Source organism: Alexandromys fortis, unplaced genomic scaffold, assembly GCF_014885135.2.
Source record: "Alexandromys fortis isolate MF-2015 unplaced genomic scaffold, M_Fortis_MF-2015_v1.1 scaffold_27, whole genome shotgun sequence".
NCBI classification, from domain to species: domain Eukaryota; kingdom Metazoa; phylum Chordata; class Mammalia; order Rodentia; family Cricetidae; genus Alexandromys; species Alexandromys fortis.
This window is the reverse complement of record NW_026067952.1, coordinates 4,265,418-4,277,624: the sequence shown is the minus strand read 5'-3', so window position 1 is coordinate 4,277,624 and position 12,207 is coordinate 4,265,418. Positions and strand designations below refer to the sequence as shown.

General features: G+C 46.8%; 1 protein-coding gene across 1 annotated transcript in view; it reads left to right on the top strand.

Moving 5' to 3' along the window:
- Positions 1-3,543: 3,543 nt before the first annotated feature.
- The window catches only part of Hnf4a (hepatocyte nuclear factor 4 alpha), a 61,774-nt gene continuing 53,110 nt past the window's right edge, over positions 3,544-12,207 (top strand). The window contains exon 1 of the mRNA XM_050150935.1: positions 3,544-3,699. Within this exon, the coding sequence (XP_050006892.1) occupies positions 3,651-3,699 (49 nt within the window). The 5' untranslated portion in view covers positions 3,544-3,650. The remainder of the gene's footprint in view (positions 3,700-12,207) is intronic.

The window sequence follows — 12,207 nt, the reverse complement described above, 5'->3', positions numbered from 1 at the left end:
CAAGTTAAGGATAACAACCGAAAATGACAACAATGAAACAGCTTTAACCTAAGTCTTGCCTCCAGCCATCTAAATCCAGCCTTTCTGCCAGCCTTCCGGGACTGATGATTTCCTCCTAGGTTGGGCAAATTTCAGGTCCTAACCATTTTTGTTTGTTTGTTTGCGCATATCATATCCCCCCCCCCTTGGTACACTTTCTAGAATGACCATAGGGTCCAGCCTTGTCTCATACATAATTGAGTTTGAATTCATACTTTTTTGACCTTCCTGGAACCTCTCCAACGAAACGACACAACCCCAAGTTGGCCAAGGAACAATTTCTGCCTCTGAAATTTTCTCTGTAGCACTCTGTCTGCCCCGCTGTCTCCCTCTGCCCTGCTCTGTCTCCCTCTGCCCTGCTCTGTCTCCCTCTGCCCTGCTCTGTCTCCCTCTGCCCTGCTCTGTCTCCCTCTGCCCTGCTCTGTCTCCCTCTGCCCTGCTCTGTCTCCCTCTGCCCTGCTCTGTCTCCCTCTGCCCATCACTGCACGGTGTACTGTTCCTTCTTAGGCTCTACAGACCGGTTCTCTCCCTTGCAATGTCATTTTCATTCCAATAAACCATTTCCCCTCTCCCCACCCCATCTCACCCAGAGATCATAAAACACAAAAGTCCTTTTGTCTGTAGAGATAGTAAAATTTCCTCCTTCAGACCTTGCCCTCTTGCTGTGGGGCCCACTCCCTGTGAACTAGAGAGGGCTCCATTCAAAGAAAGAGCTCAGACTGAACAGAAAATCCACCCCTTCACTCAGAGCCTCTGTGGAATCCTGTAACAACTGAGTCTTCTCCCTGATCGTCTCCACCAGGCCTTGACTGGCACGTGTCATTCTTATCCCTTTCCAGGACCAATACAGCCCTATGGTCTCGGGCAGTGGCTCTTAGTGAATCCCCTTTCACTTCCAGGGGTGAGAAAACTAGTGAAGAAAATGGGGTTGGGAGAGAGTGGTTGAGGGTAGCGGGGCTCTGCCAGAAGCAGGGAGGGGGTGGGCACTCCGCAGCAGCACAGGTGTGGGTTTTATTACTCTGCTTGGCAGAAGAGAAAGTGTGACGGTTTCCAAATGCTGGAAGTGAGTAAAAGAAGGCCAAGGATACAGCTGCAAGTTTATTATTCCAGATAAAAGCCTTGTGCTGGGGAGATAGCTCAGCTAGGGGAGTGCTTCCCTGGAAAGCAGGAAGCCCAAGGATCCATCCCTCGTATCAGATAAATCCCCATCCTGTAATCCTAGCACACAGGAGAAGTAGGTGGGAGAATTAGCTCAGGGTCACCCTGGGCTACAGAGAAGTTTCAAGATTTCCTATATATCCCATTCACAGATGTGAATACATTCCCCCATTATCCATGACAACGGGAGTTTTCATTTTAATTAATTTATTTTTATCTGATGTATATGAGTGTTTTGACTGCACACATGTATATAGATATATGCATAACTGTGAGCCTGGTGCCTACAAGAGAGTGTCAGGTCCCCAGGAACTAGAGTTATCAGACAGCTGTGAGCTGCCATGTGCTGGAGCCAAACCTGGGTCCTCTGTGGCATGGGTGCCCTTAACCACGGATCCATCTCTCTGGCCTCTCTCTCCTTTTATGAAGGGATGGTTGTGCCCCAGAAACACGAGGGCTGTGAGCTAGAGGAGAGGGTGCCTGGCACTGACAAGGCTTGAAAGAACACCTCACACGCGTGAGCGTGTGTGCACGCGCATGTCTGTGTGATGGCCCATGTTAGGGAAGTAGGCAGGGGACAAACCATGAAAAGCAGTTTTAGGGCTCCATCAGGGAGTACTAAAGAGGAATATTAAATATTAAATTCCATCCCTGGAGACAGAAACAGGCCGAGCTCGGTAAGTTCAAGGCCAGCCTGGTCCTCACAGCAAATTCTAGGTCTGCGACTTTCTCGGGGGTTTTTGTTTTGTTCCAGCATGAGTGGTTGGCTCAGTGTAGACAGGAAGAAAGCAAGATACTCAAGTCCTTCCTGGCTTCAAGCTTCCTCGGGGAAGGGACTGGGAAGGAAGCAGAGCGGCTAAAGTAACAGTAATCTTAGAGATTTAACCCGGATGAGAACTGAAATGAAGGCAGGAAGGTGCCGGTCTAGGGGGGAGAACTCCGGAGGCTGAGAACAGAGATGAGCAGTGCCCGGCAGTGACAAGTAGGTAGTGGTTTCTTGGAAATGGCTGGAGAAGTGCCCTAGAAGAAGAGGCTGAGGAAGGATTAATCAGCTAGCTGGTTTGGGAGGTGTGGCAACCCACCATGGAGAAATTACCGTAAGGAAACAGAACTTAGCACAAAGAATCACCAAGAAAATGGTGGAGCTGGGATCGCTCATTCCTCTGAGTTTCAAATTTGTCATTTGATAAGTGTTTTAACATGAGATGATCTAGACCAGAGAATCCCAAGGCAGGCTGGGAGCTCCAACACTGAGCCAAATGATATGGGGTGTCAGCAAAAAAAAAAAAAAAAAAAAACCAGGTGGTGGGTTGTCATGTGCGAGAGGTCTCAGACCAGACTGCAGACTTCCACAGCGGGTTGCCTGTGGAATGGGGCCGGAGGCCAGCAGAAGGCTGTACACCAGCTGGTCCATCCCAGACAGCACCTACCTTTGACTATGATGTGATTAAGGTTCATCTCTTCCTTTACTCCACAAATTCCATATTGAGAAGGTGATGTCTGCTTGACCCATTTTTACATCACTGTTTAACACAGAACACCGCTCATGTAGGTACTCAGTTGACCTGTGAGGTGAGTGGCGGACCAGAGCTGTGACCCCAGATCTTCTCTGCACCCAGTGTGAGACTCCAGGCAAGCAACTTCTTGAGGCAAGCCTCACTGTCCTTTATTTATTTACTTTTAGGTTTAATTTATGTGTATGGGTGTTTTGCCTGCATGTATGTCTGTATACCACATGCGTGCCGGTGCCTGTAGAGACCAGAAAAGGGCATTGGGTTTCCTGAACTGTAGTTACAGATAACTGTGAGCTGCCATGAGGGTGCTGGGAATACATTCCGAGACCCTCAGGAAGAGCAGCCGGTGATCTGAACCACTGAGTTATCTCTCTAGCCCCCTCAAACTCCTTTATCTCAAGGTTTAATTAATCCTAGCAATGCCTATGTTCAACTCCCAGCATCCAGTCTGGTGTGCAATAAATGTAATTCTCCACCCTCCTCCCCCATCTACCCCTCCCTCCACTTCCCCTCGTTTTCATGCACTCGTCACCACCCATAGTCCAGAGCCATAAAACTCCACCCATCACAGACTCAACTCCCCAGGCCCCGCTCAACCCCTTCTCCCAAGTTGCAAGGCTGATGCTTCCAACATCTGGCTTCAGGTTCTTCTAACCCCAGAGTCCAGGACTGGGGCCTGAGTGGACCTCAGGTCTAGCCAGGTTGCCGTTGCCATGGCAAAAGCGACAATCCCCAGCCACAGGTTCCCTAAGTGACTGGTTACTCTTTAACGTATCCACCCACCTTGGGTGATTAGAAGAATCAATAAGATAACCGGGCGGTGGCAGCTGGCTGTGCTCACTGCCTTCCTGGTGGACCGGCTCCTGGTAGCCCCTCTGCTGCGGTGTGTGGGCTCCAGCTCCTCCATGCCCCGCAGTGTCCAGCTGGATACTCTTGGTCATGGTCAGTGTGAACGCGCCCCTCGGGGCTCCAGTGGCGAGTCCTTATGGTAAGTAAAGCCAACCTCTGGGGTTGGGGGATGAATGGACAGGGTAGGATCATGGTCAGGCTATGGAGGCTACGGGACAACCCCACATTTCTGATGGGCTCCAAGACCCTAGACCCTTCAGGGGTTCTTTTAGAATAACTAGAATCTCAGAAGAAGCTGGGCCTTGCTCACTAAGGTCTCTTGACAAGACCGTGGCCATGTGGGCTGACCTGGGAGGGGCTGCAGGAGCCTGCGGCCAGGGTTTGGTGCTTTTTGCAAAAGGCTTTTCTGAGAGCCAACACCCAGGGAAACTTTCCGTAATTCTGTAGAAAGCAGGGGTCCCCAGACAGATACTTCAGTGGTGGTTGAAATCCCTTGAAAGTGGTACTGAGCCTGACCATGCAGCCAGCTGGGGTGGGACCTGAAATTCTTTATCGGGGAACCAGCTATCACTTGGCAGATGAACCCCAGGGGACAATTGTTGGTTTCTCTGCCCTCCCTGGGGATAAGGTCGAAATCATAATTCTGCAGAGACCAAGAAAACTGAGTGTGATTTTGCATTGGGCACGGGAAGCTAGGGAAATGTAGTACCCACCGACCTCAGAGGCTTTGGGTGACCAGCAAATGGGGATGGTGTGAATTTATAATGGAATGCGGACCCATTATTGAAGAAAAGGAATGCAGATGTGTGTGCAGACAGAAAGTCTCGGTTGCGGCAAAAACCTGCGGATATTTCTGATAGCAAAACGGATGTGGTCCTATATATGTACACATGGGTTTGTATTTGCATAGAAAATTCCGTGGGAGGACACAAAGGGAGTGGTGACAGTTTTGTTTCTGAGGAGAGAGGGATCCAAGAGAATGTTTTCCTCTTGAGGCACATTCTAGATTAAATAATAATAATAAGTTGGTGTATTTTACGGAGCTAAATTACATGTGCACATATAGAGAGAGCTTGGCCACTGGAATGCTGTGCATCTTGGCTCTGTTACTAGTCGTTGGATGATTGTTTGAGTCATTGAATGTTTCTGTGCCCCCACTGTTTTCTTTGACATGGAGAAAAAGCTAGAGCCATGGATCCATAGGGTCACATGGAGGCAAGATGTAAAGCTCATGACATCGCACAGACTCAGTAAATATTATTTAATATCATTCTTTTAAAAACTATATGCATTTATTTATTTGCCTGCTTATTATTTGTGTGTATACATGCTTGCATCATACTGTGCCAATGGAGGTCAGCATACATCCGTTAGGAGTTGGTCTTCTCCTTCCATCATGTGGGTCCTAGGGATCAAACTCAGGTCATCAGCCTTGCCAGCAAGTACTTTACCCACTGAACTGTGCCATCAGGCTCTCGATGTCATGCTTAGCACAAGCTAGAAGACCAGTGACTTGTCAGGGACTGTCACTTCTGGCTTGTCTCGGATTCTTTGCTTTAACTCACTACTAAGCAGAATATGTCACCATGGAAGTAGCAGAAGCTTAAGAATCAATGGCCTGGGACCCATCCCACATACAATCAGTATGACCTTGGAGAAGTCACTTCCCTCTCTGAACCAGCTTCCTCTTTTGTAAATGGAGCTAATTTCACTAGACTGGAGATTACAGGGGCATAGTTGAAGAGCTAGAGTTACTTTAATTCATAGTTGTAAGATTTGGTTGAACCTATAGCCAGAGGAATTGATTCTGAAAGGGAGCAGTGTTGTAGGAGGACACTGTTGGTTCCCGGCTGCTCAGCCCCAAAATAATCACACAGAAACCATATTATTTAAATCACTGATTGGCTCATTAGCTCTAGCTTCTTATTGGCTAACTCTTACATCTTAATTTAACCCATCTTCATTAATCTGTGCATCACCATGAGGTTGTGGCCTACCAGCAAAGTTTCGGTGTGTCTGTCTCAGGCAGTGGCTCCATGGCTTCTCTCTGACTCCACCTCCTTTCTCCCAGCATTCAGTTTAGTTTTCCCACCTAGCTCTTTCTGCCCTGCTCTGCTATAGGTTCAAAGCAGTTTCTTTATTAACCAATTGTATTCACAGCATACATCAGGGCAACACTCGGCTTTACAAACTATATCTTGTCCATTAGCATTGGCTAAAGGTGAAGGAGAGGCCCCACAGAGTCCTCCTAAAGGATAATGTAGTAAGAGCATCACTCAACAGCATCTCTGTGTCTCCCAGGTCCATACTTCAGAAAATGTTTATATGTCCTTTCTCTTTAGATTCTTTGCAGTGTTCACCATGTGCTGGTATCCAATATAGAGTTGCCAGCATAGATAGATGGGTGGATGGATGTATAGATGGATGTTTGGATAAATGGATAGCTAAATGTATGTATAGATAAAAGGATGGATGGAGAAATGATGGATGGATGAATGGATGATGGATGGTTGCATGAATAGCTATATGTGGATGGTTAGATAGGTAAATAAATGGATATATGAATAAATGGATGTTGGATGGATGGATGGATGGATGGTTGAATGAATGGAAGTGTGGTTGAATTGATGTGTGAATGGCTATATGGACAGTTGGATGGAAGGACGGATGGATAGTTGAATTGATGGATAAGTAAATGGATGGTTGAATGGAGAGTTGGATAGATTCATAGTTGGGTGAATGGCTATATGGACAGTTCAGTGGTTAGGTAGTTAAATATATGGATGCCTGGATAAATGGATGATTGATGGACAGATGGTTGGGTGGATGGGTAGACAGATGGATGGTTGAATGGCTGAATGTATGGTTTGATGACTAGACAAGTGGGTAGTTGAATGGCTATATAGTCAGATACTTGGTTGTATGGTTAGATAGTTAAGTTTATGGATGTATGGATAAGTGAATGGTTGGATAGATGGATGATTGAATGGATGAATGATGGATGATGGATGTATGAGTGGATGAATTGTTGACTGAGTGTATGCATATGTCTGTATATATATATAATATGTATCGATCGATATTCTTTATTGTCTCATTTAATGATTGCAGCAGTTATGTGAAATAAATAATATTGCTGTCTCTGAGAAAAAAACAAAAAACTAAGATTCGAGATTTTTAAAAATAAATCTTATTTGAGATATGATATAATCAGCTGTTGTCAATCCTCTTGGCCAGGCCACAGATGTGATTTCTTAGGGAAAGGGGGCTCCAATGCCCAGAGTCACAGTATACATCACCCACCCCACAACAACAAAACAAACAATTAAAAAAAAAACACCGTTGTCCCAGGATGGTGAATCATTTGCAGTAGCATGTATGTGGGGGTGGGGGTAGCCTAAAACCCCATTTTATGATAAAAAATAATAAATCCAAGTTAGCATCCCAGATCTTCCTTTTTCTTCAAGCTGTGCGGTTAGCTCGCCTGAATTTTAGAGTGCTCATCTATAAAGTGAACTAGGGAAACCTGCTGGGAGACTCTGAGAAGAGTTCTCATTCTGGTAAAAGAAAAAAAAAACTACTTAGAGGAACAAAATATAACTGTCTCCAGGGGACGACCGTTATATTTAGGTTAGCTCGGCAGAGGCAGTGAAGAGCTGGGCCTTGCAGAGCAGCGCAGGACACATGAGTGCTTAGACCCAGGTTGTTTCCTGTTGTGAGCCTTAGCAGGACAGTCTCTTTGGTGGGGCGACAGCAGATGGACTTGGACTTGCGAATCCAGTCCATCCACAGCACATTTGATTTTCCCTCACACCGGTAAGAGACAGTCTCTCTCTGATCAGATAGTTGATGTGGACTGGAGCATCCGTCCCCTGACTAGACCATAAACTTGACGAGGTCAGGGACATCGGCGGTTTGTTTGGCTTTGTGTTGTAAAGTCTCACATGATGACTGGCACAGAGAAGCATTTGTTGGATAAATCCATCAGAAAGGTTTGAACAAAGAGATCCAGAATGGTGACCCTCGGTGTCAACCAGCTCTGGGCACTTCTTGTCCTTTCTGTCAATCTCCCTGTGTTGACTTTTGTATCTTGTATCTGTCCCAATATAGACCCAAAGTGGCTCTCCCAGCATCGGGTATCATGCTGATCTTTCTATGCCTGAGACTGGGGGAGACAGGAAGAGTTTCCCTCAGTACACTTGGGGTTCTCCCCACCCTCCACTATGCTGGGTTTTTTTTTTTCACTAATATTTTTCAATTTAAAAAAATCAAGTTTCAAAAAACAAAAGGCTGGGCATGGTGGCACACACCTTTAATCCCAGCACTTGCGAGGCAGAAGCAGGTAGATCTCTGTGAGTTTGAGGCCATCCTGGTCCACAGTCTTCAGAGCGAGTTCCAGGACAGGTTCCAAAGTTACAGAGAAACCCTGTCTCGGGGAAAAAAAAGTTTCCTTAGAAATCTTTCAGCAGACTTTCCTAGATTAAGAGATTAAGAAAAATTCAAAGTAGAAGTTCCAGGACAGGCTCCAAAGTTACAAAGTTCCAAAGCTATCTTGAAAAACAAACAAACAAACAATCAAACAAACAAAAAAGCTCAAAGTCAAGGTGGGTAGATGTGGGAAAGTCAAGGCTGGTTTATCCCAGCCCTGCTCCTCTGTTACAGCAGGTTTCTGGACCTCAGCACTACCAGGATGTTGGCTGGACAACTGTATAGAAAGCTCTCCTGCAGTTGTAGGATGCTGGGCACCATCCTTGAACTCTACTGTTCTCACCAGAGACCAATAATGTGTCTCCCCATCAGCTGTGGCCACTGAAAGACTCTAGATTCTCAGCATGTGTTCCCCCAGGACATACACTGCATCCATTACATGGGATCGGGGATAGCCACTGCGCAGTGTTGGCTACAGGGAGGATTGGTGTTGGCTGTAGGTGCCAGGGTCTAGCTCCTAACTGACTGTCCAGCTGTCCTGGGCAACTGTGAGGTTAAGAGGCAGTGCTGTGCACATGGTGTAGTAATCTGACCCCTGGCTTTGTTTATTTTCTATCTTTGTTTCCCTTGATTATTGCTTGGTCCCCTTAGTAATATATCATTCCTGTTACAGCTCTGACCTCTCCGAGAACCAGGTCTGAATTATCTGGTTCTTTTCTTCCCCCTGTATTTGCATGCTTTATACAACAGGTTTCTATAGGGCAGGGCTCTGTATAGTCTGAGAGACTAACTGAACAGATGAATCAGTGGGAAGATGGATGGATGGATGGATGGATGGATGGATGGATGGATGGATGGATGGATGGATGGGCTGAAGTGGCCAGAATAGCAACACCTGCAAGTGCTTAGGACAGGAAAGGAGATAGGAGTCATTTAGCCACTAACAACAGGTCTCCATTAAGGTAATAGACCTGTTTCTAAGTGTCAAATGAACCCCGAATTTTTCATGGGATAAAGGCCTCATCCTTTTGGCCAATTGCAGCAGCCTTGGGACAGAGGCCATTCTTAGAGGCACTCTGGGCAAGTGACTCTCTCACTTAAAGCTGTGCAAAGGTGGGCTCCTTCCTTCATCCCTCTGACTGACACTTCCAGAATCTAGTGGGGGATCTTGGCAGGTTCTCATGATGTAGCCCTACTTGGCCTGGACTCAATATGTAGACCAGGCTGGTCTCCAACTCACTGAGATCCACTTGCCTCCTCCTCTGGAGTGCTGAGGTCAAAGCTATGCACCACCACACACAGGTTAGGATTTTACTTTGTAGCCTAGGCTAGCCTAGAATTCACTCTATAAACCAGGCTGGCTTTAAGCATACAGCTGTCCTCCTGCTTCTGCCTTTTGGATCCGAGATAAGATAACAGAGTGTGCCACCAAGTCCAGCTTCAATGTCTTTATTCAGTAAGTAAAACTTGGATACTGTTTGTAAGGATTCCGTGAGCTAATGAAGGATGAAAGGTACAAACTAGAGCACATTTTGTTCCTTTGAGGATGATGGGCTGTAAGTTGAAAAGAACCCCATATGCTAGCCAACGATGGGGTCATGTCCAGTGTCTACGGACGCTCTAAGCCTTCTCTCCCAAAGCGTAGTCTTTTCCCACCACTCTTGCAAACCCCTCCACACATCTTTCCACCCTGCCTCTCAACATGGAAGCCTCTATGATTCAGGTTCGCAAGACTGCCTGGACATGAGAAGCTTCTCAGTTTTGTGTGTGTGTGTGTGTGTGTGCTGTGCAAGTGTATGCATCTGTGCAAATGTGCATGAGTGCGTGCACTTGTGTGTGCATGTATATATGTGTGTGTGCATGTATATGAATGTATACATGCACTCGTGTGTGTGAGTGTGTGTGTCTGTGTGAATATGTGTGTATCTGTGCAAGTGTGCATGAGTGCATGCTTGTGTGTCCCCCCATGTGTGTTTGAGTGTGTGTATGCTCTCATGTGCATTCGTGTGTGTGTGTGTGTTGGGGGGTCCTGGTGTAACACAGAGCACTGTAGGACTCTTTGGGGTCCGTCCTCTCCTTCCACCTTGTTTGAGACCCGGTCTCTTGGGGATTCACCACTTCACACCAGACTAGCTGACCCAGGGCTTCTTGGGAGATTCCTGTCTCTGTCTCCCATTTCCCCTGTGAGCATACTAGAATTACAGTTGCACACTGCTGCATATGGCTTTACATGGGTTCTAGGGATCCAAACCCCAACCCTCACAATTGAGCATCAAGGGCTTTATCCACTGAGCCATCTCCCCAACTCTACATCTGGAGAATGAGAATCTCCTGGAGTGAGTTCCAAGCATCTGTCATTTTTATTGAGGTTTAAATGTGATGTTTGACATCCCAGTCAGCTGGGATTTGGAAGCTATTACCTCCCTTCCTGTCATGTAGCAAAGGGGAATGCATCCCCAGAATGCGCCTTAAAGCCCACTAAACCCCTTACTTCACCATGTTCTTGTTCATTCATGTCTTCAACAACTGTCTACTGGGGCAGTGGGGGTACCAGACACTGTGTTAGGCACTGGGAACACATGGGAGACAAAATATGGTCTCAGAGCTTGGCTCTGTTTGCTGGGATGGTGAACAAGCCAACAGGGACCAAGGAGAGAGCAGCCTGACATGGGCAGCAAACTATGGGAACACAAGGACTCTTAGAGGAGAGGATGAGGGACCTCTTGTCTCTGGGAGGGCTGACTGATATCTTAGCTGGACCAGAAAGGTTTGGCAGAAGTCATCCAGGAGAGAGGAGAAGGGGAGAGTGCCAGCTGGGGTGACATCCTATGCAAAGGTCCAGAGCCTGCCTGCACAGGGCTGACTTTATCGGCACTCGGCAGCAATCAACTCTGTCCTTTAAGTAGAGCGCCCTGGTCCTTTGCTGGCTGTTTTCAGTGGCTGGCTTATCTAGTCTCTAAAAGCAACCTGGGATACTAAAGTGCAGAAGTTGGGCCTATGTTACACACATGATGCTGGACATATTTTGACCTCTTTGATCTTCCAAACAAGGTGTCAAGGTGGGGAGCCTTTTGTTCCTTTGTTTTTGAGACAGGTTTCACATTATAGCCCAGGCTGACCCCAAACTCTTGTCACTGCCCCAGCTTTAGTCTCTCAAGCCCTGGAACTATAGCCATGTGCCACCAAACCCAGTTTTTGCTTTTTTAGGATTCATTTGTATGTGTGTACGTGTGTATGCCATGTGTGTGCAGGTGTCCCAAGAGGCAAGAAGAGGGTGTCAGGTCCCGCAGAACTGGAGTTACAGGCAACTGTGAGCCATCCACTGTGGAGTGCTGGAAACCAAACTCAGTTCCCCTGAAGAACAGTACGCCTGCTAGAGCACTCAGCTAGTTGATTCAGATCCCAAAGCTAGAAGTTTGGAGATTTGAACTCACGTGCAATCCTTCTGCTCCTGAGTACTAAGCTCATAGGAGGAAGCCTCTGGTCTAAGGCTTGTTTATTTGTTAGATACATTTCAAAACAGGGTATAGTGTGTAACGCAGGCTAGCCTTGTACTGGGTAGGTAACTGAGAATAACATCTAACCTCAGATATTCTTGCCCCCCTCTCTCTCTCTCTAATTTAATTTTATTTTATTTTTTTATTTCGAGACAGAGTTTCTCTGTGTAACAGCGCTGACTGTCCTAGAACTTGCTTTGTAGGCCAGGCTGGCCTTGAACTCACAGAGATCTACCTGTCTCTGCCTCCTGAGTGCTGAGATTAAAGGCTTATGCTGCCACTGCCTGGCTTACCCTGCCTAGCTTTAAGATGGGTTCTTTATTCCCACCCTGTACACAGCAATAGACTTGGCATTTCTAAACAAGTTTCCCTGTGCTGCTTAGGGAAAGGTTAGACTGTAGCCTCAAGTCACATCAGGGCTCTAGCTGGGCTGTCAATCCTCACGTTAGCACCTAGAGGCTGTGCCGCATAGCTGCTGTGGCTCCTGTTCCTGCCTGGGTTCAGACGGAAGTCTAGCCGTGTGTCTCGAGGGCGTTCCTGAGTCGTCTGTGTGTCCTCTCCCCCTGATGCCTAGAAGCAGAAGCACAGCTGACATCTCTTTCATGGCCGTGATAAGGGTGGAATACAGTCCACCTATAGTGGATTTTTAAAATGAATTATTAATTTTGTGGTGGTGAAGATTAAATTGAAGGCTCTAGACAAGTGCTCTCTCTACCACTGAG